We start from the raw sequence: 25,715 nt of genomic DNA on the forward strand, positions 1-25,715 counted from the left end.
TTTTAAGATTTTTTTTTTCCAGTTTTCTTTTGTTTGTTTAATGCTGTTTTTTGTTATAGAACTTTTTTTTTAATGGCAAACAGTAAATATGAAACATTTTCCCACAAAAAAAACTTCAAAGTGGAATATTTGATGTGAAGTAATTGGAGTTTTTAATAGGTCCATAATTTAAAACAACACTGATTTTGATTCATTATTATTTTTTAAAACATGACAGTTTAAAAAAAAAAACCAAAAAAACACTAAAAATCTCAGGGACCCAAATTGTTAATAATAAGTCATGCATAATTTTATTTTTTATTTTTTTTACTTTAAATGCTTAAATCTTTAGATCAACTTCAAGTTTTTTATGTCGATTATACGTATTTTTTAAGATTTTTTCCAGTTTTCTTTTGTTTGTTTAATGCTGTTTTTTGTTATAGAACTTTTTTTTTTAATGGCAAACATAGTAAATATGCAACATTTTCCCACAAAAAAACCTTCTAAGTGGAATATTTGATGTGAAGTAATTGGAGCCTTTAATAGGTCCATAATTTAAAAAAACACTGATTTTGATTCATTATTATTTTTTAAAACGTGACAGTTTAAAAAAAAAACAACCAAAAAAACACTAAAAATCTCAGGGACCCAAATTGTTAATAATAAGTCATACATAATTTTATTTTTTTACTTTAAATGCTTAAATCTTTAGATCAACTTCAAGTTTTTTATGTCGATTATACGTTTTTTTAAGATTTTTTTTTTTCCAGTTTTCTTTTGTTTGTTTAATGCTGTTTTTTGTTATAGAACTTTTTTTTTTAATGGCAAACACAGTAAATATGCAACATTTTCCCACAAAAAAAACTTCAAAGTGGAATATTTGATGTGAAGTAATTGGAATCTTTAATAGTAGGTCCATCATTTAAAACAACACTGATTTTGATTCATTATTATTTTTTAAAACATGACAGTTTAAAAAAAAACAACAACAAAAAACACTAAAAATCTCAAGGACACAAATTGTTAATAATAAGTCATGCATAATTTTATTTTTTATTTTTTTTACTTTAAATGCTTAAATCTTTAGATCAACTTCAAGTTTTTTATGTCGATTATACGTTTTTTTAAGATTTTTTTTTTCCAGTTTTCTTTTGTTTGTTTAATGCTGTTTTTTGTTATAGAACTTTTTTTTTTAATGGCAAACACAGTAAATATGCAACATTTTCCCACAAAAAAAACTTCAAAGTGGAATATTTGATGTGAAGTAATTGGAATCTTTAATAGTAGGTCCATCATTTAAAACAACACTGATTTTGATTCATTATTATTTTTTAAAACATGACAGTTTAAAAAAAAACAACAACAAAAAACACTAAAAATCTCAAGGACACAAATTGTTAATAATAAGTCATGCATAATTTTATTTTTTATTTTTTTTACTTTAAATGCTTAAATCTTTAGATCAACTTCAAGTTTTTTATGTCGATTATACGTTTTTTTAAGATTTTTTTTTTCCAGTTTTCTTTTGTTTGTTTAATGCTGTTTTTTGTTATAGAACTTTTTTTTTTAATGGCAAACACAGTAAATATGAAACATTTTCCCACAAAAAAAACTTCAAAGTGGAATATTTGATGTGAAGTAATTGGAGTCTTTAATAGGTCCATCATTTAAAACAACACTGATTTTGATTCATTATTATTTTTTGAGCCATGACCGTTTAAAAAAAAAAAAAAAAAAAAAAAAAAAATCTCAGGGACCCAAATTGTTAATAATAAGTCATACATAATTATATTTTTTATTTTTTTACTTTAAATGCTTAAATCTTTAGATCAACTTCAAGTTTTTTATGTCGATTATACGTTTTTTTAAGATTTTTTTTTTCCAGTTTTCTTTTGTTTGTTTAATGCTGTTTTTTGTTATAGAACTTTTTTTTTTAATGGCAAACACAGTAAATATGAAACATTTTCCCACAAAAAAAACCTCAAAGTGGAATATTTGATGTGAAGTAATTGGAGCCTTTAATAGGTCCATAATTTAAAAAAACACTGATTTTGATTCATTATTATTTTTTTAAACATGACAGTTCAAAAAAAACAACCAAAAAAACACTAAAAATCTCAGGGACCCAAATTGTTAATAATAAGTCATACATAATTTTATTTTTTTACTTTAAATGCTTAAATCTTTAGATCAACTTCAAGTTTTTTATGTCGATTATACGTTTTTTTAAGATTTTTTTTTTCCCAGTTTTCTTTTGTTTGTTTAATGCTGTTTTTTGTTATAGAACTTTTTTTTTTAATGGCAAACACAGTAAATATGCAACATTTTCCCACAAAAAAAACTTCAAAGTGGAATATTTGATGTGAAGTAATTGGAGCCTTTAATAGGTCCATAATTTAAAACAACACTGATTTTGATTCATTATTATTTTTTAAAACATGACAGTTTAAAAAAAAAACCAAAAAAACACTAAAAATCTCAGGGACCCAAATTGTTAAAAATAAGTCATACATAATTTTATTTTTTTACTTTAAATGCTTAAATCTTTAGATCAACTTCAAGTTTTTTATGTCGATTATATGTTTTTTTAAGATTTTTTTTTTCAGTTTTCTTTTGTTTGTTTAATGCTGTTTTTTGTTATAGAACTTTTTTTTTTAATGGCAAACACAGTAAATATGCAACATTTTCCCACAAAAAAAACTTCAAAGTGGAATATTTGATGTGAAGTAATTGGAGTCTTTAATAGGTCCATAATTTAAAACAACACTGATTTTGATTCATTATTATTTTTTAAAACATGACAGTTTAAAAAAAAAAAAAAAAAAAAAAAAAAAAAAAACACTAAAAATCTCAGGGACCCAAATTGTTAAAAATAAGTCATACATTATTTTATTTTTTATTTTTTTACTTTAAATGCTTAAATCTTTAGATCAACTTCAAATTTTTTATGTCGATTATACATTTTTTTAAGATTTTTTTTTTCAGTTTTCTTTTGTTTGTTTAATGCTGTTTTTTGTTATAGAACTTTTTTTTTTAATGGCAAACACAGTAAATATGCAACATTTTCCCACAAAAAAAACTTCAAAGTGGAATATTTGATGTGAAGTAATTGGAGTCTTTAATAGGTCCATAATTTAAAACAACACTGATTTTGATTCATTATTATTTTTTGAGCCATGACATTTTAAAAAATAAAAAAAAAACACTAAAAATCTCAGGGACCCATATTGTTAATAATAAGTCATACATAATTTTATTTTTTAGTTTTTTACTTTAACTGCTTTAATCTTTAGATCAACTTCAAGTTTTTTATGTCGATTATACGTTTTTTTAAGATTTTTTTTTTCCAGTTTTCTTTTGTTTGTTTAATGCTGTTTTTTGTTATAGAACATTTTTTTTTTAATTGCAAACACAGTAAATATGAAACATTTTCCCACAAAAAAAACTTCAAAGTGGAATATTTGATGTGAAGTAATTGGAGTCTTTAATAGGTCCATAATTTAAAACAACACTGATTTTGATTCATTATTATTTTTTGAGCCATGACAGTTTAAAAAAAACAAAAACAAAAACACTAAAAATCTCAGGGACCCAAATTGTTAAAAATAAGTAATACATTATTTTATTTTTTATTTTTTTTTACTTTAAATGCTTAAATCTTTAGATCAACTTCAAGTTTTTTATGTCGATTATACGTTTTTTTAAGATTTTTTTTTTCCCAGTTTTCTTTTGTTTGTTTAATGCTGTTTTTTTGTTATAGAACTTTTTTTTTTAATGGCAAACACAGTAAATATGCAACATTTTCCCACAAAAAAAACTTCAAAGTGGAATATTTGATGTGAAGTAATTGGAGTCTTTAATAGGTCCATCATTTAAAACAACACTGATTTTGATTCATTATTAGTTTTTGAGCCATGGCCGTTTAAAAAAACAACAAAAAAACACTAAAAATCTCAGGGACCCAAATTGTTAATAATAAGTCATACATAATTTTATTTTTTATTTTTTTACTTTAAATGCTTAAATCTTTAGATCAACTTCAAGTTTTTTATGTCGATTATACGTTTTTTTAAGATTTTTTTTTTCCAGTTTTCTTTTGTTTGTTTAATGCTGTTTTTTTGTTATAGAACTTTTTTTTTTAATGGCAAACACAGTAAATATGCAACATTTTCCCACAAAAAAAACTTCAAAGTGGAATATTTGATGTGAAGTAATTGGAGTCTTTAATAGGTCCATCATTTAAAACAACACTGATTTTGATTCATTATTAGTTTTTGAGCCATGACCGTTTAAAAAAACAACAAAAAAACACTAAAAATCTCAGGGACCCAAATTGTTAATAATAAGTCATACATAATTTTATTTTTTATTTTTTTACTTTAAATGCTTAAATCTTTAGATCAACTTCAAGTTTTTTATGTCGATTATACGTTTTTTTAAGATTTTTTTTTTCCAGTTTTCTTTTGTTTGTTTAATGCTGTTTTTTGTTATATAACTTTTTTTTAAATGGGAAATACAGTAAATATGAAACATTTTCCCAGAAAAAAAACTTCAAAGTGGAATATTTGATGTGAAGTAATTGGAGCCTTTAATAGGTCCATAATTTAAAACAACACTGATTTTGATTCATTATTATTTTTTGAGCCATGACAGTTTAAAAAAAACAAAAACAAAAACACTAAAAATCTCAGGGACCCAAATTGTTAATAAGTCATGCATAATTTTATTTTTTATTTTTTTTACTTTAAATGCTTAAATCTTTAGATCAACTTCAAGTTTTTTATGTCGATTATACGTTTTTTTGAAGATTTTTTTTTTCCAGTTTTCTTTTGTTTGTTTAATGCTGTTTTTTGTTATAGAACTTTTTTTTTTAATGGCAAACACAGTAAATATGCAACATTTTCCCACAAAAAAAACTTCAAAGTGGAATATTTGATGTGAAGTAATTGGAGTCTTTAATAGGTCCATAATTTAAAACAACACTGATTTTGATTCATTATTATTTTTTGAGCCATGACAATTTAAAAAAAAAAAAAAAACACTAAAAATCTCAGGGACCCAAATTGTTAATAATAAGTCATACATAATTTTATTTTTTATTTTTTTACTTTAAATGCTTAAATCTTTAGATCAACTTCAAATTTTTTATGTCGATTATACGTTTTTAAGATTTTTTTTTTCAGTTTTCTTTTGTTTGTTTAATGCTGTTTTTTGTTATAGAACATTTTTTTTAATGGCAAACACAGTAAATATGCAACATTTTCCCACAAAAAAAACTTCAAAGTGGAATATTTGATGTGAAGTAATTGGAGCCTTTAATAGGTCCATAATTTAAAACAACACTGATTTTGATTCATTATTTTTTTTTTTAGCCATGACAGTTTAAAAAAAAAACAAAAAAAAAACTAAAAATCTCAGGGACCCAAATTGTTAAAAATAAGTCATACATAATTTTTTATTTTATTTTATTTTTTTTGCTTTAAATGCTTAAATCTTTAGATCAACTTCAAGTTTTTTATGTCGATTATACGTGTTTTTATGATTTTTTTTTTCCAGTTTTCTTTTGTTTGTTTAATGCTGTTTTTTGTTATAGAACATTTTTTTTAATGGCAAACACAGTAAATATGAAACATTTTCCCACAAAAAAAACTTCAAAGTGGAATATTTCATGTGAAGTAATTGGAGTCTTTAATAGGTCCATAATTTAAAACAACACTGATTTTGATTCATTATTAGTTTTTGAGCCATGACAGTTTAAAAAAAACAAAAAAAAAAACACTAAAAATCTCAGGGACCCAAATTGTTAAAAATAAGTAATACATTATTTTATTTTTTATTTTTTTTACTTTAAATGCTTAAATCTTTAGATCAACTTCAAGTTTTTTATGTCGATTATACGTTTTTTTGAAGATTTTTTTTTCCCAGTTTTCTTTTGTTTGTTTAATGCTGTTTTTTGTTATAGAACCTTTTTTTTTTAATGGCAAACACAGTAAATATGCAACATTTTCCCACAAAAAAACCTTCAAAGTGGAATATTTGATGTGAAGTAATTGGAGTCTTTAATAGGTCCATAATTTAAAACAACACTGATTTTGATTCATTATTATTTTTTGAGCCATGACAGTTTAAAAAAAAACAACCAAAAAAAACTAAAAATCTCAGGGACCCAAATTGTTAATAATAAGTCATGCATAATTTTATTTTTTATTTTTTTTACTTTAAATGCTTAAATCTTTAGATCAACTTCAAGTTTTTTATGTCGATTATACGTTTTTTTAAGATTTTTTTTTTCCAGTTTTCTTTTGTTTGTTTAATGCTGTTTTTTGTTATAGAACTTTTTTTTTAATGGCAAACAGTAAATATGAAACATTTTCCCACAAAAAAAACTTCAAAGTGGAATATTTGATGTGAAGTAATTGGAGTTTTTAATAGGTCCATAATTTAAAACAACACTGATTTTGATTCATTATTATTTTTTAAAACATGACAGTTTAAAAAAAAAAACCAAAAAAACACTAAAAATCTCAGGGACCCAAATTGTTAATAATAAGTCATGCATAATTTTATTTTTTATTTTTTTTACTTTAAATGCTTAAATCTTTAGATCAACTTCAAGTTTTTTATGTCGATTATACGTATTTTTTAAGATTTTTTCCAGTTTTCTTTTGTTTGTTTAATGCTGTTTTTTGTTATAGAACTTTTTTTTTTAATGGCAAACATAGTAAATATGCAACATTTTCCCACAAAAAAACCTTCTAAGTGGAATATTTGATGTGAAGTAATTGGAGCCTTTAATAGGTCCATAATTTAAAAAAACACTGATTTTGATTCATTATTATTTTTTAAAACGTGACAGTTTAAAAAAAAAAACAACCAAAAAAACACTAAAAATCTCAGGGACCCAAATTGTTAATAATAAGTCATACATAATTTTATTTTTTTACTTTAAATGCTTAAATCTTTAGATCAACTTCAAGTTTTTTATGTCGATTATACGTTTTTTTAAGATTTTTTTTTTTCCAGTTTTCTTTTGTTTGTTTAATGCTGTTTTTTGTTATAGAACTTTTTTTTTTAATGGCAAACACAGTAAATATGCAACATTTTCCCACAAAAAAAACTTCAAAGTGGAATATTTGATGTGAAGTAATTGGAATCTTTAATAGTAGGTCCATCATTTAAAACAACACTGATTTTGATTCATTATTATTTTTTAAAACATGACAGTTTAAAAAAAAACAACAACAAAAAACACTAAAAATCTCAAGGACACAAATTGTTAATAATAAGTCATGCATAATTTTATTTTTTATTTTTTTTTACTTTAAATGCTTAAATCTTTAGATCAACTTCAAGTTTTTTATGTCGATTATACGTTTTTTTAAGATTTTTTTTTTCCAGTTTTCTTTTGTTTGTTTAATGCTGTTTTTTGTTATAGAACTTTTTTTTTTAATGGCAAACACAGTAAATATGCAACATTTTCCCACAAAAAAAACTTCAAAGTGGAATATTTGATGTGAAGTAATTGGAATCTTTAATAGTAGGTCCATCATTTAAAACAACACTGATTTTGATTCATTATTATTTTTTAAAACATGACAGTTTAAAAAAAAACAACAACAAAAAACACTAAAAATCTCAAGGACACAAATTGTTAATAATAAGTCATGCATAATTTTATTTTTTATTTTTTTTACTTTAAATGCTTAAATCTTTAGATCAACTTCAAGTTTTTTATGTCGATTATACGTTTTTTTAAGATTTTTTTTTTCCAGTTTTCTTTTGTTTGTTTAATGCTGTTTTTTGTTATAGAACTTTTTTTTTTAATGGCAAACACAGTAAATATGAAACATTTTCCCACAAAAAAAACTTCAAAGTGGAATATTTGATGTGAAGTAATTGGAGTCTTTAATAGGTCCATCATTTAAAACAACACTGATTTTGATTCATTATTATTTTTTGAGCCATGACCGTTTAAAAAAAAAAAAAAAAAAAAAAAAAAAATCTCAGGGACCCAAATTGTTAATAATAAGTCATACATAATTTTATTTTTTATTTTTTTTACTTTAAATGCTTAAATCTTTAGATCAACTTCAAGTTTTTTATGTCGATTATACGTTTTTTTAAGATTTTTTTTTCCCCAGTTTTCTTTTGTTTGTTTAATGCTGTTTTTTGTTATAGAACTTTTTTTTTTAATGGCAAACACAGTAAATATGCAACATTTTCCCACAAAAAAAACTTCAAAGTGGAATATTTGATGTGAAGTAATTGGAGTCTTTAATAGGTCCATAATTTAAAACAACACTGATTTTGATTCATTATTATTTTTTTTAGCCATGACAGTTTAAAAAACAAAACAAAAAAAACCTAAAAATCTCAGGGACCCAAATTGTTAAAAATAAGTCATACATAATTTTTTTAAAAATTTTTTTTTTTTTACTTTAAATGCTTAAATCTTTAGATCAACTTCAAATTTTTTATGTCGATTATACGTTTTTTTAAGATTTTTTTTTTCAGTTTTCTTTTGTTTGTTTAATGCTGTTTTTTGTTATAGAACTTTTTTTTTAATGGCAAACACAGTAAATATGCAACATTTTCCCACAAAAAAAACTTCAAAGTGGAATATTTGATGTGAAGTAATTGGAGTCTTTAATAGGTCCATCATTTAAAACAACACTGATTTTGATTCATTATTATTTTTTAAAACATGACAGTTTTCAAAAAAAACAAAAAAACACTAAAAATCTCAGGGACCCAAATTGTTAATGATAAGTCATACATAATTTTATTTTTTGTTTTTTACTTTAAATGCTTAAATCTTTAGATCAACTTCAAGTTTTGTATGTCGAGTATACCTTTTTTATGATTTTTTTCATGTTTGTTTAATGCTGTTTTTTTTGTTATAGAACACTTTTTTCAATGGCAAACACAGTAAATATGCAACATTTTCCCACAAAAAACCCCGTCAAAGTGGAATATTTGATGTGAAGTAATTGGAGCCTTCGATAGGTCAATAATTTATAACACTGATTTTGATTCATTATTTTCTGAGCCATGACAGTTTGTAGGAAAAAAATCAAAAAATCTCAGGGATCCAAAAGTGTTCAAAATAAGTCATACATTATTTTAATTATTTTTACTTTAAATGCTTAAATCTCTAGATCAACTTCAAGTTTTGTATGTCAATTATACCTTTTTTATGATTTTTTTCACGTTTTCTTTTGTTTGTTTTATGCTGTTTTTTGTTATATAAACAAACACAGTAAATATGCAACATTTTCGCACAAAAAAAACTTCAAAGTGGAATATTTGATGTGAAGTAATTGGAGTCTTTAATAGGTCCATCATTTAAAACAACACTGATTTTGATTCATTATTATTTTTTAAAACATGACAGTTTTCAAAAAAAACAAAAAAACACTAAAAATCTCAGGGACCCAAATTGTTAATAATAAGTCATACATAATTTTATTTTTTGTTTTTTACTTTAAATGCTTAAATCTTTAGATCAACTTCAAGTTTTGTATGTCGAGTATACCTTTTTTATGATTTTTTTCATGTTTGTTTAATGCTGTTTTTTTTGTTATAGAACACTTTTTTCAATGGCAAACACAGTAAATATGCAACATTTTCCCACAAAAAACCCCGTCAAAGTGGAATATTTGATGTGAAGTAATTGGAGCCTTCGATAGGTCAATAATTTATAACACTGATTTTGATTCATTATTTTCTGAGCCATGACAGTTTGTAGGAAAAAAATCAAAAAATCTCAGGGATCCAAAAGTGTTCAAAATAAGTCATACATTATTTTAATTATTTTTACTTTAAATGCTTAAATCTCTAGATCAACTTCAAGTTTTGTATGTCAATTATACCTTTTTTATGATTTTTTTCACGTTTTCTTTTGTTTGTTTTATGCTGTTTTTTGTTATATAAACAAACACAGTAAATATGCAACATTTTCGCACAAAAAAAACTTCAAAGTGGAATATTTGATGTGAAGTAATTGGAGTCTTTAATAGGTCCATCATTTAAAACAACACTGATTTTGATTCATTATTATTTTTTAAAACATGACAGTTTTCAAAAAAAACAAAAAAACACTAAAAATCTCAGGGACCCAAATTGTTAATAATAAGTCATACATAATTTTATTTTTTGTTTTTTACTTTAAATGCTTAAATCTTTAGATCAACTTCAAGTTTTGTATGTCGAGTATACCTTTTTTATGATTTTTTTCATGTTTGTTTAATGCTGTTTTTTTTGTTATAGAACACTTTTTTCAATGGCAAACACAGTAAATATGCAACATTTTCCCACAAAAAACCCCGTCAAAGTGGAATATTTGATGTGAAGTAATTGGAGCCTTCGATAGGTCAATAATTTATAACACTGATTTTGATTCATTATTTTCTGAGCCATGACAGTTTGTAGGAAAAAAATCAAAAAATCTCAGGGATCCAAAAGTGTTCAAAATAAGTCATACATTATTTTAATTATTTTTACTTTAAATGCTTAAATCTCTAGATCAACTTCAAGTTTTGTATGTCAATTATACCTTTTTTATGATTTTTTTCACGTTTTCTTTTGTTTGTTTTATGCTGTTTTTTGTTATATAAACAAACACAGTAAATATGCAACATTTTCGCACAAAAAACACTTCAAAGTGGAATATTTGATGTGAAGTAATTGGAGCCTTCAGTAGGTCAATAATTTAAAACAACATTCATTTTGATTAATTTTTTTTTTTTGAGTCATGACAGTTTTCAGAAAAAAAAACACAAAAAATCTCAGGGATCCAAAAGTGTTCAAAATAAGTCATTCATTATTTTATTTTTTAATTTTTTAACTTTAAACGCTTAAATCTCTAGATCAACCTCAAGTTTTGCATGTTTGTTTGTTTAATGCTGTTTTTTGTTATAGAAACAAACACAGTAAATATGCAACATTTTCCCACCAAAAAACACTTCAAAGTGGAATATTTGATGTGAAGTAATTGGAGCCTTCAATAGGTCAATAATTTAAAACAACACTGATTTTGTTTCTTTATTATTTTGTGAGCGGTGACAGTTTAAAAAAAACAAATGGTGTAATTAGAGTCAACATTGCATTAGGGTTAGGGTTAAATTTCTTATGTCGATTATACGGGTTTTTTTTGGTTTTTTTTCCTGTTTTATTTTTTATTTTTATTATTTTTTTAATGCTGTTTTTGTCACTTTTTAATGGAAAACACAGTAAATATGCAACATTTTCCCACAAAAAACTTCAAAGTGGAATATTTGATGTGAAGTAATTGGAGCCTTTAATACGTCAATAATTTAAAACAACACTGATTTTGATTCATTACTATTTTTTGAGCCATGACAGTTTTCAGAAAAAAAACCCACTAAAATCACAGGGATCCAAAAGTGTTAAAAATAAGTCATACATGATTTTTTTTAAATATTTGTTTTTACTTTAAATTCTTAAAGCTTTTGATCAACTTCAAATTTTTTATGTCGATTATACATTTTTTTATTTTTATTTTTTCCTGTTTTTTTGTTTTTTTTTGTTTAATGCTGTTTTTGTCACTTTTTTTTAATGGAAAACACAGTAAATATGCAACATTTTCCCACAAAAAAACTTCAAAGTGGAATATTTGATGTGAAGTAATTGGAGCCTTTAATACGTCAATAATTTAAAACAACACTGATTTTGATTCATTACTATTTTTTGAGCCATGACAGTTTTCAGAAAAAAAACCCACTAAAATCACAGGGATCCAAAAGTGTTAAAAATAAGTCATACATGATTTTTTTTAAACATTTGTTTTTACTTTAAATTCTTAAAGCTTTTGATCAACTTCAAATTTTTTATGTCGATTATACGTTTTTTTTTTGTTTTTTTTCCTGTTTTTTTTGGGTTTTTTTGTTTAATGCTGTTTTTGTCACTTTTTTTTAATGGAAAACACAGTAAATATGCAACATTTTCCCACAAAAAACACTTCAAAGTGGAATATTTGATGTGAAGTAATTGGAGCCTTTAATATATATATATATATTTTTCTCATTATATTTGACCTGTGAGCTGTGTTATTCCACTCATTTTATGTTTTTTTTTGTAATAGTATTTTTTATAATGTCTGCAAATGCACACTTTGGAGAAGAATTGCTTGTGAAAGACAAAAATATATTCTTGACCTGCAGGTACGAGAAGCTGCCGCTGGACTTCAGGATCCCCTTCATTCTCAGCATGGAGAACTCCGTGCAGCCCTCCAGCACGGCGGGACCCCTCCACGTGGCGGCCAACCGGACCGCCTCGTCCACGCTGGCCTCGCTGTCTCGCTACTTCCTGCACCGGCGCTGGGTGTGGGCGGTGCAGAGCAGCCAGGGCCCTGCTGTGGCCATGCAAGCGGTCGCCCACATCCTGTCCATGCTCTCAGAGTGAGTCGTTTTGGGGGTTTGTTGTGTGGTCCAAACTGATTGATGTTGATGATCCACTGCAGGATCCGCTTGTCTGAGGGCTTTCACTTCGCTGCCAGTGGAGACGGCATCGTCAACATGGTCATCGAGTTGCCGATGAAGGTAAAACATGCACTTCACACCAACACAGGAGCACAACTTTCATTTTCTAATGACTTATTTTAGCTGAATTTTTTTTAAATGATGCAGTCGTGGTCAAAAGTTGACATACACTTGTGGTGGTGGTACTCAACAAGCCCCTGGAGAAGCTGCTCATTCGGTCAGTGGCCCAGTAAATCAAATGGAATTACTTTTTTTGTTATCCAAATGTCATTCAATATAGACCAGGGGTGTCCAAACTTTGGCCATTACGGGCCGCACATTGAAAAATGAAAGCATGTGGGGGCAATTTTGATATTTCATTTTTAAAACCATTACAATACAGTATATAGATTTTAGTTAAGGCTCCTCTCAAGTTTTGATCCTGGAGACCCATAAAAAGGTAAAAATAAGTCACTTATTTAAAAAAATTCAATGCTTTTTGTGCCCTTTTTGTTCAAGAAAACCTATTTCTTAATGGCAAAACACATAATATGCAACATCCCCCCCAAAAATGTTTTTTTTAAAGTGGAATATTTGATATGACGTAATTGGAGCCTTCAATAGGTCAATAATTTAAAACAACACTGATTTTGATTTATTATTATTTTTTGAGCATGACAGTTTTCAGAAAAACCCCCCACTAAAATCTCAGGGATCCAAAAGTGTTAAAAATAAGTCATACATGATTTTTTTAAATATTTTTTTTTACTTTAAATGCTTTTGATCAACTTCAAATTTTTTATGTCGATTATACATTTTTTATTATTATTTTTTCCAGTTTTTTTGTTTAATGCTGTTTTTGTCACTTTTTTTAATGGAAAACACAGTAAATATGCAACATTTTCCCACAAAAAACTTCAAAGTGGAATATTTGATGTGAAGTAATTGGAGCCTTCAATAGGTCAATCATTTAAAACAACACTGATTTTGGTTTATTATTATTTTTTGAGCCATGACAGTTTTCAGAAAAAAACCCCACTAAAATCACAGGGATCCAAAAGTGTTAAAAATAAGTCATACATGATTTTTTTTAATTTTTTTTTTTAATTTAAATGCTTTTGATCAACTTCAAATTTTTTATGTCGATTATACGTTTTTTTTTTTTTTCTCCTGTTTTTTTTTTTTTAAATGCTGTTTTTGTCACTTTTTTTAATGGAAAACACAGTAAATTTGCAACATTTTCCCACAAAAAACTTCAAAGTGGAATATTTGATGTGAAGTAATAGGAGCCTTTAATAGGTCAATTATTTAAAACACTGATTTTGGTTTATTATTATTTTTTGAGCCATGACAGTTTTCAGAAAAAACCCCCACTAAAATCACAGGGATCCAAAAGTGTTAAAAATACGTCATACATGATTTTTTTAAATATTTTTTTTTTACTTTAAATGCTTAAAGCTTTTGATCAACTTCAAATATTTTATGTCGATTATACGTTTTTTAATTATTTTTTTCCCTGTTTTTTTTTGTTTAATGCTGTTTTTGTCACTTTTTTAAATGGAAAACACAGTAAATATGCAACATTTTCCCACAAAAAACTTCAAAGTGGAATATTTGATGTGAAGTAATTGGAGCCTTTAATAGGTCAATAATTTAAAACATCACTGATTTTGATTCATTATTATTTTTTGAGCCATGACAGTTTTCAGAAAAACCCCCCACTAAAATCACAGGGATCCAAAAGTGTTAAAAATAAGTCATACATGATTTTTTTTGATTTTTTTTTTTACTTTAATGCTTTTGATCAACTTCAAATTTTTTATGTCAATTATACGTGTTTTTTTCTTTTTTTCTTTAATGCTTAAAGCTTTTGATCAACTTCAAATATTTTATGTCAATTATACGTTTTTTATTTTTTTTTTTCCTGTTTTTTTTTGTTTAATGCTGTTTTTGTCACTTTTTTTTAATGGAAAACACAGTAAATATGCAACATTTTCCCACAAAAAACTTCAAAGTAGAATATTTGATGTGAAGTAATTGGAGCCTTCAATAGGTCAATAATTTAAAACAACACTGATTTTGATTTCTTTTTTTTTGAGCCGTGACAGTTTTCAGAAAAACCTCCCACTAAAATCTCAGGGATCCAAAAGTGTTAAAAATAAGTCATACATGATTTTTTTAAATATTTCTTTTTACTTTAAATGCTTTTGATCAACTTCAAATTTTTATGTCGATTATAGTTTTTTTGTTTTTTTCCCCCTTTTTTTTTTTTTTTTTTTTTTTTTTTTTTTTTAATGCTGTTTTTGTCACTTTTTTTTTAATGGAAAACACAGTAAATATGCAACATTTTCCCACAAAAAACTTCAAAGTGGAATATTTGATGTGAAGTAATTGGAGCCTTCAATAGGTCAATCATTTAAAACAACACTGATTTTGGTTTATTATTATTTTTTGAGCCATGACAGTTTTCAGAAAAAAAACCCCACTAAAATATCAGGGATCCAAAAGTGTTAAAAATAAGTCATACATGATTTTTTTAAATATTTTTTTTTTACTTTAAATGCTTTTGATCAACTTCAAATTTTTTATGTCGATTATACGTTTTTTTTCCCCCTGTTTTTTTTTTTTTTTTAATGCTGTTTTTGTCACTTTTTTTAATGGAAAACACAGTAAATATGCAACATTTTCCCACAAAAAACTTCAAAGTGAAATATTTGATGTGAAGTAATTGGAGCCTTTAATACATCAATAATTTAAAACATCACTGATTTTGATTCATTATTATTTTTTGAGCCATGACAGTTTTCAGAAAAAAACCCCACTAAAATCACAGGGATCCAAAAGTGTTAAAAAATAAGTCATACATGATTTTTTTTAAATATATTTTTTTTTACTTTAAATGCTTTTGATCAACTTCAAATTTTTTATGTCGATTATACGGTTTTTATAATTTTTTTCCCTGTTTTTTTGTTTTGTTTTGTTTAATGCTGTTTTTGTCACTTTTTTTAATGGAAAACACAGTAAATATGCAACATTTTCCCACAAAAAACTTCAAAGTGGAATATTTGATGTGAAGTAATTGGAGCCTTTAATACGTCAATAATTTAAAACAACACTGATTTTGATTTATTATTATTTTTTGAGCCGTGACAGTTTTCAGAAAAACCCCCCACTAAAATCTCAGGGATCCAAAAGTGTTAAAAATAAGTCATACATGATTTTTTTAAATATTTCTTTTTACTTTAAATGCTTTTGATCAACTTCAAATTTTTTATGTCGATTATAGGTTTTTTGTTTTTTTTCCCCTGTTTTTTTTTTTTTTTTTTTTTTTAATGCTGTTTTTGTCACTTTTTTTTAATGGAAAACACAGTAAATATGCAACATTTTCCCACAAAAAACTTCAAAGTGGAATATTTGATGTGAAGTAATTGGAGCCTTTAATGGGTCAATAATTTAAAACATCACTGATTTTGATTCATTATTATTTTTTGAGCCATGACAGTTTTCAGAAAAAAACCCCACTAAAATCTCAGGGATCCAAAAGTGTTAAAAATAAGTCATACATGATTTTTTTAAATATTTTTTTTACTTTAAATGCTTTTGATCAACTTCAAATTTTTTATGTCGATTATACGTTTTTTATTATTATTTTTTCCTGTTTTTTTGTTTTTTTTGTTTAATGCTGTTTTTGTCACTTTTTTAAATGGAAAACACAGTAAATATGCAACATTTTCCCACAAAAAACTTCAAAGTGGAATATTTGATGTGAAGTAATTGGAGCCTTCAATAGGTCAATAATTTAAAACAACACTGATTTTGATTTATTATTATTTTTTGAGCCATGACAGTTTTCAGAAAAACCCCCCACTAAAATCTCAGGGATCCAAAAGTGTTAAAAATAAGTCATACATGATTTTTTTAAATATTTGTTTTTACTTTAAATGCTTAAAGCTTTTGATCAACTTCAAATATTTTATGTCGATTATACGTTTTTTATTTTTATTTTTCCTGTTTTTTTTGTTTAATGCTGTTTTTGTCACTTTTTTTAATGGAAAACACAGTAAATATGCAACATTTTCCCACAAAAAACTTCAAAGTGGAATATTTGATGTGAAGTAATTGGAGCCTTCAATAGGTCAATAATTTAAAACAACACTGATTTTTGTTTATTATTATTTTTTGAGCCATGACAGTTTTCAGAAAAAAAACCCACTAAAATCTCAGGGATCCAAAAGTGTTAAAAATAAGTCATACATGATTTTTTTCAAATATTTTTTTTTACTTTAAATGCTTAACGTTTTTGATCAACTTCAAATTTATTATGTCGATTATACGTTTTTTATTTTTATTTTTTCCAGTTTTTTTGTTTAATGCTGTTTTTGTCACTTTTTTAAATGGAAAACACAGTAAATATGCAACATTTTCCCACAAAAAACTTCAAAGTGGAATATTTGATGTGAAGTAATTGGAGCCTTTAATACGTCAATAATTTAAAACATCACTGATTTTGATTTATTATTATTTTTTGAGCCGTGACAGTTTTCAGAAAAACCCCCCACTAAAATCTTAGGGATCCAAAAGTGTTAAAAATAAGTCATACATGATTTTTTAAATATTTGTTTTTACTTTAAATGCTTAAAGCTTTTGATCAACTTCAAATTTTTTATGTCGATTATACGTTTTTTATTATTATTTTTTCCTGTTTTTTTTTTTTTTTTTGTTTAATGCTGTTTTTGTCACTTTTTTTAATGGAAAACACAGTAAATATGCAACATTTTCCCACAAAAAACTTCAAAGTGGAATATTTGATGTGAAGTAATTGGAGCCTTCAATAGGTCAATCATTTAAAACAACACTGATTTTGGTTTATTATTATTTTTTGAGCCATGACAGTTTTCAGAAAAAAACCCCCACTAAAATCTCAGGGATCCAAAAGTGTTAAAAATAAGTCATACATGATTTTTTTTTAATTGTTTTTTTTAACTTTAAATTCTTAAAGCTTTTGATCAACTTCAAATTTTTTATGTCGATTATACGTTTTTTTATTTTAATTATTTCCTGTTTTTTTGTTTAGTGCTGTTTTTGTCACTTTTTTTAATGGAAAACACAGTAAATATGCAACATTTTCCCACAAAAAACTTCAAAGTGGAATATTTGATGTGAAGTAATTGGAGCCTTTAATACGTCAATAATTTAAAACAACACTGATTTTGATTTATTATTATTTTTTGAGCCATGACAGTTTTCAGAAAAAAAACCCACTAAAATCTCAGGGATCCAAAAGTGTTAAAAATAAGTCACACATGATTTTTTTAAATATTTTTTTTTACTTTAAATGCTTTTGATCAACTTCAAATTTTTTATGTCGATTATACGGTTTTTATTATTATTTTTTCCTGTTTTTTTTGTTGTTTTGTTTAATGCTGTTTTTGTCACTTTTTTTAATGGAAAACACAGTAAATATGCAACATTTTCCCACAAAAAACTTCAAAGTGGAATATTTGATGTGAAGTAATTGGAGCCTTTAATACGTCAATAATTTAAAACAACACTGATTTTGATTCATTATTATTTTTTGAGCCATGACAGTTTAAAAAAAACCAAAAAAACCCACTAAAAATCTCAGGGACCCAAATTGTTAAAAATAACTCATACATTATTTTTAAATTTTTTTATTTTTTACTTTAAACGCTTAAATTTCTATATCAATTTCAAGTTTTATATCTTGTTAATACCTTTTTATGATTTTTTTCGTGTTTGTTTAATGCTGTTTTTTTGTTAAAGAACACTTTTTTTAATGGCAAACACAGTAAATATGCAAAATTTTCCCACAGACATACACTTGTAAAGAACATCATGTCATGGCTGTCTTGAGTTTCCAATCATTTCTACAACTCTCATTTTTTTGTGATGTAGTGATTGGAGCACATACTTGTTGGTCACAAAAAACATTCATGAAGTTTGCTTCTTTTATGAATTTATTATGGGTCTACTGAAAATGTGAGCAAATGTGCTGGGTCAAAAGTATACATACAGCAATGTAATAATAATAATAATAGATTTTATTTGTAATAAAGCACTTTACATTGAGCAAACAACCTCAAAGTGCTACAGTGTATTAAAAAAAAAAAGAATAAAAATATAATAAAAATTAAAGCTGCAAGCAGCATTGGTCGGGCCCGCATATTTGGCAGGTGCTAGTCCTAAGTGTCCCAATACTTTTGTCCAGTTTTATTCCTAATTTGTCCCAGTACTTTTGTCAAGTTGTAGTCCTAAGTGTCCCAATACTTTTATCCAGTGTAAGTGTCCCAATACTTTTGGCCAGTGGTAGTCCAAAATGTCCCAATACTTTTTTCCAGTCGTAGTCCTAAGTGTCCCAATACTTTTGTCCCGTGGTAGTCCGAAGTTTCCCAATACTTTTGTCAAGTTTTAGTCCTAAGTGTCCCAATATATTTGTCAAGTTTTAATACTAAAAGTCCCAATTTTTTTGTCTAGTTGCAGTCCTAAGTATCCCAAAACTTTTGTTCAGTTGTAGTCCTAAGTGTCCCAATACTTTTGTCCAGTTGTAGTCCTAAGTGTCCCAATACTTTTGGCCAGTGTAAGCGTCCCAATTCTTTTGTCCAGTGGTAGTCCAAAGAGTTGCAATACTTTTGTCAAGTTTTAGTCCCAAGTGGCCCAATACTTTTGTCAAGTTTTAGTCCTAAGTGTCCCAATACTTGTGTCCAGTTTTAGTCATAAGTGTCCAAAACTTTTGTCCAGTTTTAGTCCTAAGTGTCCAAATACTTTTGTCAGGTTGTAGTCCTAAGTGTCCCAATACTTTTGGCCAGTGTAAGCGTGACCGGTTTTTACAAAAATGATGTTTTGAAGGGGGAAAAGCAAACTTACTGTAGAATTTTGCTGGGGGTTGTCAATTTATGAAATGTAGGTCTAAGTGAGACCTACATAGAGGTTTTTGTTTCATGTCTCTCCGACCTTCCCAGTGGGAGTTACAGGCAGTTATGTCATTTTTTTCTTCCGAGGAGCAGTTTTTTCTGCGTTTTATTCAAAAATTGCAGTAGAGCGTAATTTTTAAATTTGGGGTTAGGTTTTTTTATTAGATCGCAATTTTTGCCAGTCCTGATGTGTGCGTTCAGTTTGGTGAGTTTTGAAGCATGTTAAGGGGGTCAAATTACAGCTCAAAGAGGCAGAAGTGACTGTTTTTAGTACATTTTTGTCTTGAAGGGGGAATAGCCAACTTCCTGTTGATTTTTGCCCAACAATGTACAATTGTGAAATGTAGGCCTAAGTCACACCTACATAGAGGTATTTTTTTCATGTCTCTCCGACCTTCCTAGTGGGAATTACAGGCAGTCTAGTTTTTTTTTCTTCCTAGGGGGCGCTAGAGCGCAATTTTGAGTTTTGGGGTTCGTTTTTTTTATTAAAAGGCAATTTTCGCAGGTCCTGATGTGTGGGTCAAATATGGTGAGTTTTGAAGCATGTTAAGTGGGTCAAATTACAGCTCAAAAGGCGGCCGGTATAATAATAATAAAACCTTACAAATTCAATAGGTCCTTATGTCCCATTGCATAAGGACTCCCTTTGGGAGTCCTTATACAATGGGCCATGCGGGCCCTAATAAAAACTAGAACAGCCTAATAGCTAGAACTAGTATGCATATATCTTAAAAAGAAGGGTTTTTAAGCCTCTTATAAAAGCATCCACAGTCTGTGGTGCCCTCAGGTGGTCAGGGAGAGCGTTCCACAGACTGGGGAGCGGGACATGGTTACATGTTCAGCTACATTTGTTGGTTTTCTGACATGGACTTGACCACAGAACTTTCCTCCAGAAGGTCTTATCTTTGTCCATGTGATGTCAGATGAAACAAAAACGGAGCTGTTTGGCCACAATACCCAGCAATATGTTTGGAGGCCTTTAATCCCAGGAACACCATACCTACCGTCAAGCATGGTGGTGGTAGTATTATGCTCTGGGCCTGTTTTGCTTCCAATGGAACTGCTGCTTTAAATGGGACAAAGAAAAAGGAGGATTACCTCCAAATTGTTCAGGACAAGCTAAAATCATCAGCCCAGAGGTTGGGTCTTGGGCACAGTTGGGTGTTGCAACAGGACAATGACCCCAAACACATGTCAAAAGTGGTAAAGGAATGGCTAAATCAGGATAGAATGAAGGTTTTAGAATGGCCTTCCCAAAGTCATGACTTAAAACGTGTGGACAATGCTGAAGAAACAAGTCCATGTCAGAAAAGCAACACATTTAGCTGAACTGCACTAATTTTGTAGTCAAAAATTCAAGCAGAAGCTTGTGGATGGCTACCAAAAGCGCCTTATTGCAGGTAAACTTGCCAAGGGACATGTAAGCAAATATTAACATTGCTGTATGTATACTTTTGACCCTCACATTTTCATAATAAATTCATAAAAAAAGCAAACTTCATGAATGTTTTTTCTGACCAACAAGTATGTGCTCCAATCACTACATCACAAAAAAATAAGAGTTGTAGAAATGATTGGAAACTCATGACATGATGTTCTTTACACGTGTATGTACACTTTTGACAGGACTGTATACGCTGAAATAGCATGAACTTTGTCTGCAGGGCATGTCGGCCGACTGTGACCGAGAGAGTCACTCTTGCATCGTTCAGTACATCCTCTTCCCTCCTCACGCCACCTCCACCAAGGACAGGTACCGCCACTTTCAAAGCTGCGTGACATTTTTTTACAACTGTGTAAAACCCCACATTGTGCTAATGAAAATCATCCCATTTTGAACGTATTGGAACCCCCCTTTTAGGAAGGGAGAGTCCACCTAGACCAGGGGTCGGCAACCCCGCGGCTCCGGAGCCGCATGCGGCTCTTTGATCACTCTGATGCGGCTCAGCTGCATACTTGCCGACCCTCCGATTTTTCCGGGAGATTTCCGGATTTCAGTGCCTCTCGCAGAAAACTCCCGGGATTAATATTCTCCGATTTTCACCCTTACATGAATAATAAGGTCGTGCCATGATGGTACAGTATTTAATGCCCTCTACAATCTGTATTAACAGCGTGCCAGCCCAGCCCCTTGTTATATGCATTTTCTGCTTGCACACGTAAGTGACAGCGAGGCATACTTGGTAGAGATGCGCGGATAGGCAATTATTTCATCCGCAACCGCATCAGAAAGTCGTCAACCATCCGCCATCCACCCGATGTAACATTTGATCAGAACCGCACCCGCCCGTTGTTATATATCTAATATAGACGATGCAAGGCATTAGTGAGGTTATAAAGCTTTTGCCTGTTAAAGAAAGGAGACTGATCCAATGCAGCACAGACATTCGCGTGCCACGCTGTCACGACCCAGACGCACACCAGTGCGCAATCATATGGGAGCCGCGCAGAGCGCACCTCCAAGCGCGTCTCGCTGCCGGCGACGGACGGATATATGGGCCCGACGCTCCAGCGCCATCCATTTTCAGGGCTAGTTGATTCGGCAGGTGGGTTGTTACACACTCCTTAGCGGGTTCCGACTTCCATGGCCACCGTCCTGCTGTCTATATCAACCAGGGTGAGCCCCACCCCTTTCGTGAGCGCACTGCGCGCGGAGTGACCCCTGTTACGCGCCCCCGGCAACAGGGGTGGCGGGCAGGTAAGCTGCGCGGGCGGAGCGCGCGGAGTGACCCCTGTTACGAGCCCCCGGCCACGGGGGTGGCGGGCAGGTAAGCTGCTTACCTGCTGCGCGTGACGCCGGCCGCGGCGAAGGCGGACGAGGCGGGGTGTCGGTGCGGTGGGCGCGGTGGTGACCCTGGACGTGCGTCGGGCCCTTCTCGCGGATCGCCTCAGCTACGGCTCCCGGTGGGGCCCTCTCGGGGGAAGGGGCCTCGGTCCCGGACCCCGGCGAGGCGTCCCTTCTCCGCTCCGTAAAAGTGTCCATCTCTTTTCTTTTCTTTTTCTTCTGTTGTGGCATATGCTGCAGGTGCCTGCTCGTTTTTCGTATGTGGGTAACAACATTTAACTATGTATATATATTTACCAATTGGTTTAACTGCCACCCGCCTGAATCTATTTAAAATCTAATTTTTTTTTATTTCAACCGCCCGACCCGACCCGACCCGCGGATAAAATCTAATTTTTTTTAATTTCATCCGCCCGATCCGCGGATAATCCGCGGACTCCGCGGTTGTGCCCGCAAACCGCGCATCTCTAATACTTGGTCAACAGCCACACAGGTTACACTGACGGTGGCCATATAAAACAACTTTAACACTCTTACTAAGAATGCGCCACACTTTGAATCAAAACCAAACAAGAATGACAAACACATTTCGGGAGAACATCTGCACCTTAAGACAACATAAACACAACAGAACAAATACCCAGAATCCCATGCAGCCCTGACTCTTCCGGGCTACATTATACACCCCTGCTACCACCAAACCCCGCCACCACCCCAACCCTGCTCCCTCACACATCAAAAAAAGACTTTGTATGCAGTGTTATTTCATTTTAAGTTTCAAAAGATTTTTGTGGCTCCCATTGTTTTCTTTAATTTGTGAAACTGGTCAAAATGGCTCTTTGACTGGTAAAGGTTGCCGACCCCTGACCTAGACCAGGGGTGGCCACACTTTTTCTGCAGGCCAGCTACTTTTCAACTGACCAAGTGGAAGGGATCTACCTCATTCATATATATCATTTACCGTATTTTCCGCACCATAAGGCGCCCTGGGTTATAAGCCGCGCCTTCAATGAACGGCATATTTCAAAACTTTGTCCACCTATAAGCCGCCCCGTGTTGTAAGCCGCATCTAACTGCGCTAAAGGAATGTCAAAAAAACAGTCAGATAGGTCAGTCAAACTTTAATAATATATTAAAAACCAGCGTGATGTGGGCGCGCATGGAGTCGTATATCAACATGGACGGAGCTGCGTGAAAAAAGCCACCCGGCCTCTTCGCGTAAACTTAAACTTCCCTTAACCACTCGCTCATCTTTTCTTCATCCATCCATCCCTTCGAGTTAGCTTTTATGATGACGCCGGCTGGAAAGGTCTCTTTTGGCAAGGTCTTCCTTTTGAATATCACCATGGGTGGAAGTTTCTGGCCATTAGCATGGCAAGCTAGAACCACAGTGAAGGATGACTTCTCATTCCCTGTGGTGCGAATATTCACCGTACGTGCTCCCGTTGTATCCACAGTGCGGTTCACAGGAATATCAAAAGTCAGTGGAACCTCGTCCATGTTGATAATGTTCTCTGGCCGGATCTTTTTTTCAGCTATCTTGTTTTTACAATATGCACGGAAAGTAGCCAGCTTTTCTTGAAAGTCTTTAGGCAGTTGCTGTGAAATAGTAGTCCGTGTGCGGATGGAGAGATTGCGTCTTTTCATGAACCGGATCCCTGTCGCTTAGTAGGAGCCATTTTGTGGTCTTTACAGATGTAAACACACAAAGGAAATGAAACGTAATATCCGCGCGCTTCTTCTTCTTCTACGCGGGCGGGTGGTTGCTTACAGTAGAAGAAGAAGCGCTTCCTGTTCTATGGGGGCGGGTGCTTACCTTGGCGGTTGCTTGCGTAGAAGAAGAAGCACTTCCTCTTCTACGGGGAAAAAAGATGGCGGCTGTTTACCGTAGTTGCGAGACCGAAACTTTATGAAAATGAATCTTAATATTAATCCATATATAAAGCGCACCGGGTTATAAGGCGCACTGTCAGCTTTTGAGAAAATTTGTGGTTTTTAGGGTGCGCCTTATAGTGCGGAAAATACGGTACTAATAATGCGCCACACTTTGAATCAAAACCAAACAAGAATGAAAAACACATTTCGGAAGAACATCTGCACCTTAAGACAACATAAACACAACAGAACAAATACCCAGAATCCCATGCAGCCCTGACTCTTCCGGGCTACATTATACACCCCTGCTACCACCAAACCCCGCCCCCACCCCAACCCTGCTCCCTCACACATCAACACCCCCCAAGTTAAAGGTGTTTAATGATAATACAAGCATGTTTCTTTCATGAAGACAAGAATATAAGTTGGTATGATTGTGATGACTTGCATAGATTGGAATCAGACAGTAGTGATGATAACCTCCACATTTATCAAATGGAGGAGGAAAAAAAAGTCCTCCTTTCTGTCCAATACCACATGAAAGTTTGTCCAGATTCCATGCTCCTTTTTATACACTTTACAAGAAATACATTGGCGGCAAACTCCGTAGCTTGCTCGCTTTCTGAGACTCTTATTTTGTTAGCGCAGGCAGGATGAAGCGGCGCTTTTATTGTGAAGACAGGAACTATGCAGTCGGTCTTTAGAGTTTTAGCGGCAGGTACGGCGCGTTGAAATAAAAAGTGTTTCTGGCCTTCCTGTCGGTCAATTTTCTTAATAATTATGTGGCAGCAGCCAGCGTCATCTCACAAGACCCTCAGGTGACCAAAGTCACGTCTTGGTGAAAATTGATGATCCATCATTTTTAGCTCTATTTTTTTAATGCCTGGCTGGTGTTGTGTCTGACCAGTCTTCCTCTCAGGGAATTAAAGTCACTGGTCAATCCAAAGTTCTTTAGATGACATATATGTTGAGCAAAAAGGACCATCAAGACAGAATAGGAATGTTATCAAGTTTTACTAAGTCCTACAGTCCGTTAATAGCGGCATCTAGAAGCGGTCTGAAAGCCAAACGGAAAGAGACAACTTATTGAATACTAAAACAGCCCCCACCCAGCCTCATTGTTCTAATACTGATAAGGTAAAAAAGGGAGTATGCTATACTCCCACATTCCAACCCTTCAAGGTAAAGCACAGAGTTTACTTGCGGACATAAGATACAAGCAAAAAGAGTACACATGGGAAAATATTAGCTGCTTTAAAAATGACTATGAATAAAGAAAGAACTCTTAAAAATATATGCATTCTCCACACTAGTGATGGACTGACACACCATCCACCGCTAGCTCGCCATCCACGTAATGGCCACCCCTGACCTAGATTATTTTGTCCTAAGACCGTTCTGAGAATTCAATTTTAACAATTTCTTCTACAAAACAGGAGTAAGTACAAAAACAGGAATACCAGTGCTGTAAGCTATCTAAAGGTCGGAACAGTCTAAAATGAACGCCCGTCTCTCATGCGTTTGTCCACCAATGGCAGTGGTGTCTAAAACACAGCCCGCGGGCGTCTTCAATAGGGCCAGCGAGACGTCATAAATGTATTAATATTATTAGTTTACATTATTATTTTTAATATGGGCGATATCAATCTATTTTAAAGGTCTTAC

The 25,715-nt window shown here is 30.7% G+C and overlaps 1 protein-coding gene across 2 annotated transcripts in view; it reads left to right on the forward strand.

Moving 5' to 3' along the window:
• szt2 (SZT2 subunit of KICSTOR complex) overlaps window positions 1–25,715 on the forward strand; it is a 332,720-nt gene that overhangs the window by 77,807 nt on the left and 229,198 nt on the right. For both annotated transcript variants that reach the window (XM_061978415.1, XM_061978416.1), the window contains exons 16-18: window positions 12,162–12,398; window positions 12,461–12,539; window positions 21,055–21,143. In XM_061978415.1, coding sequence (XP_061834399.1) covers window positions 12,162–12,398; window positions 12,461–12,539; window positions 21,055–21,143 — 405 coding nt within the window. The remainder of the gene's footprint in view (window positions 1–12,161; window positions 12,399–12,460; window positions 12,540–21,054; window positions 21,144–25,715) is intronic.

The sequence above is a fragment of the Nerophis lumbriciformis genome, linkage group LG18 (assembly GCF_033978685.3).
Source record: "Nerophis lumbriciformis linkage group LG18, RoL_Nlum_v2.1, whole genome shotgun sequence".
Lineage (NCBI taxonomy): Eukaryota > Metazoa > Chordata > Actinopteri > Syngnathiformes > Syngnathidae > Nerophis > Nerophis lumbriciformis.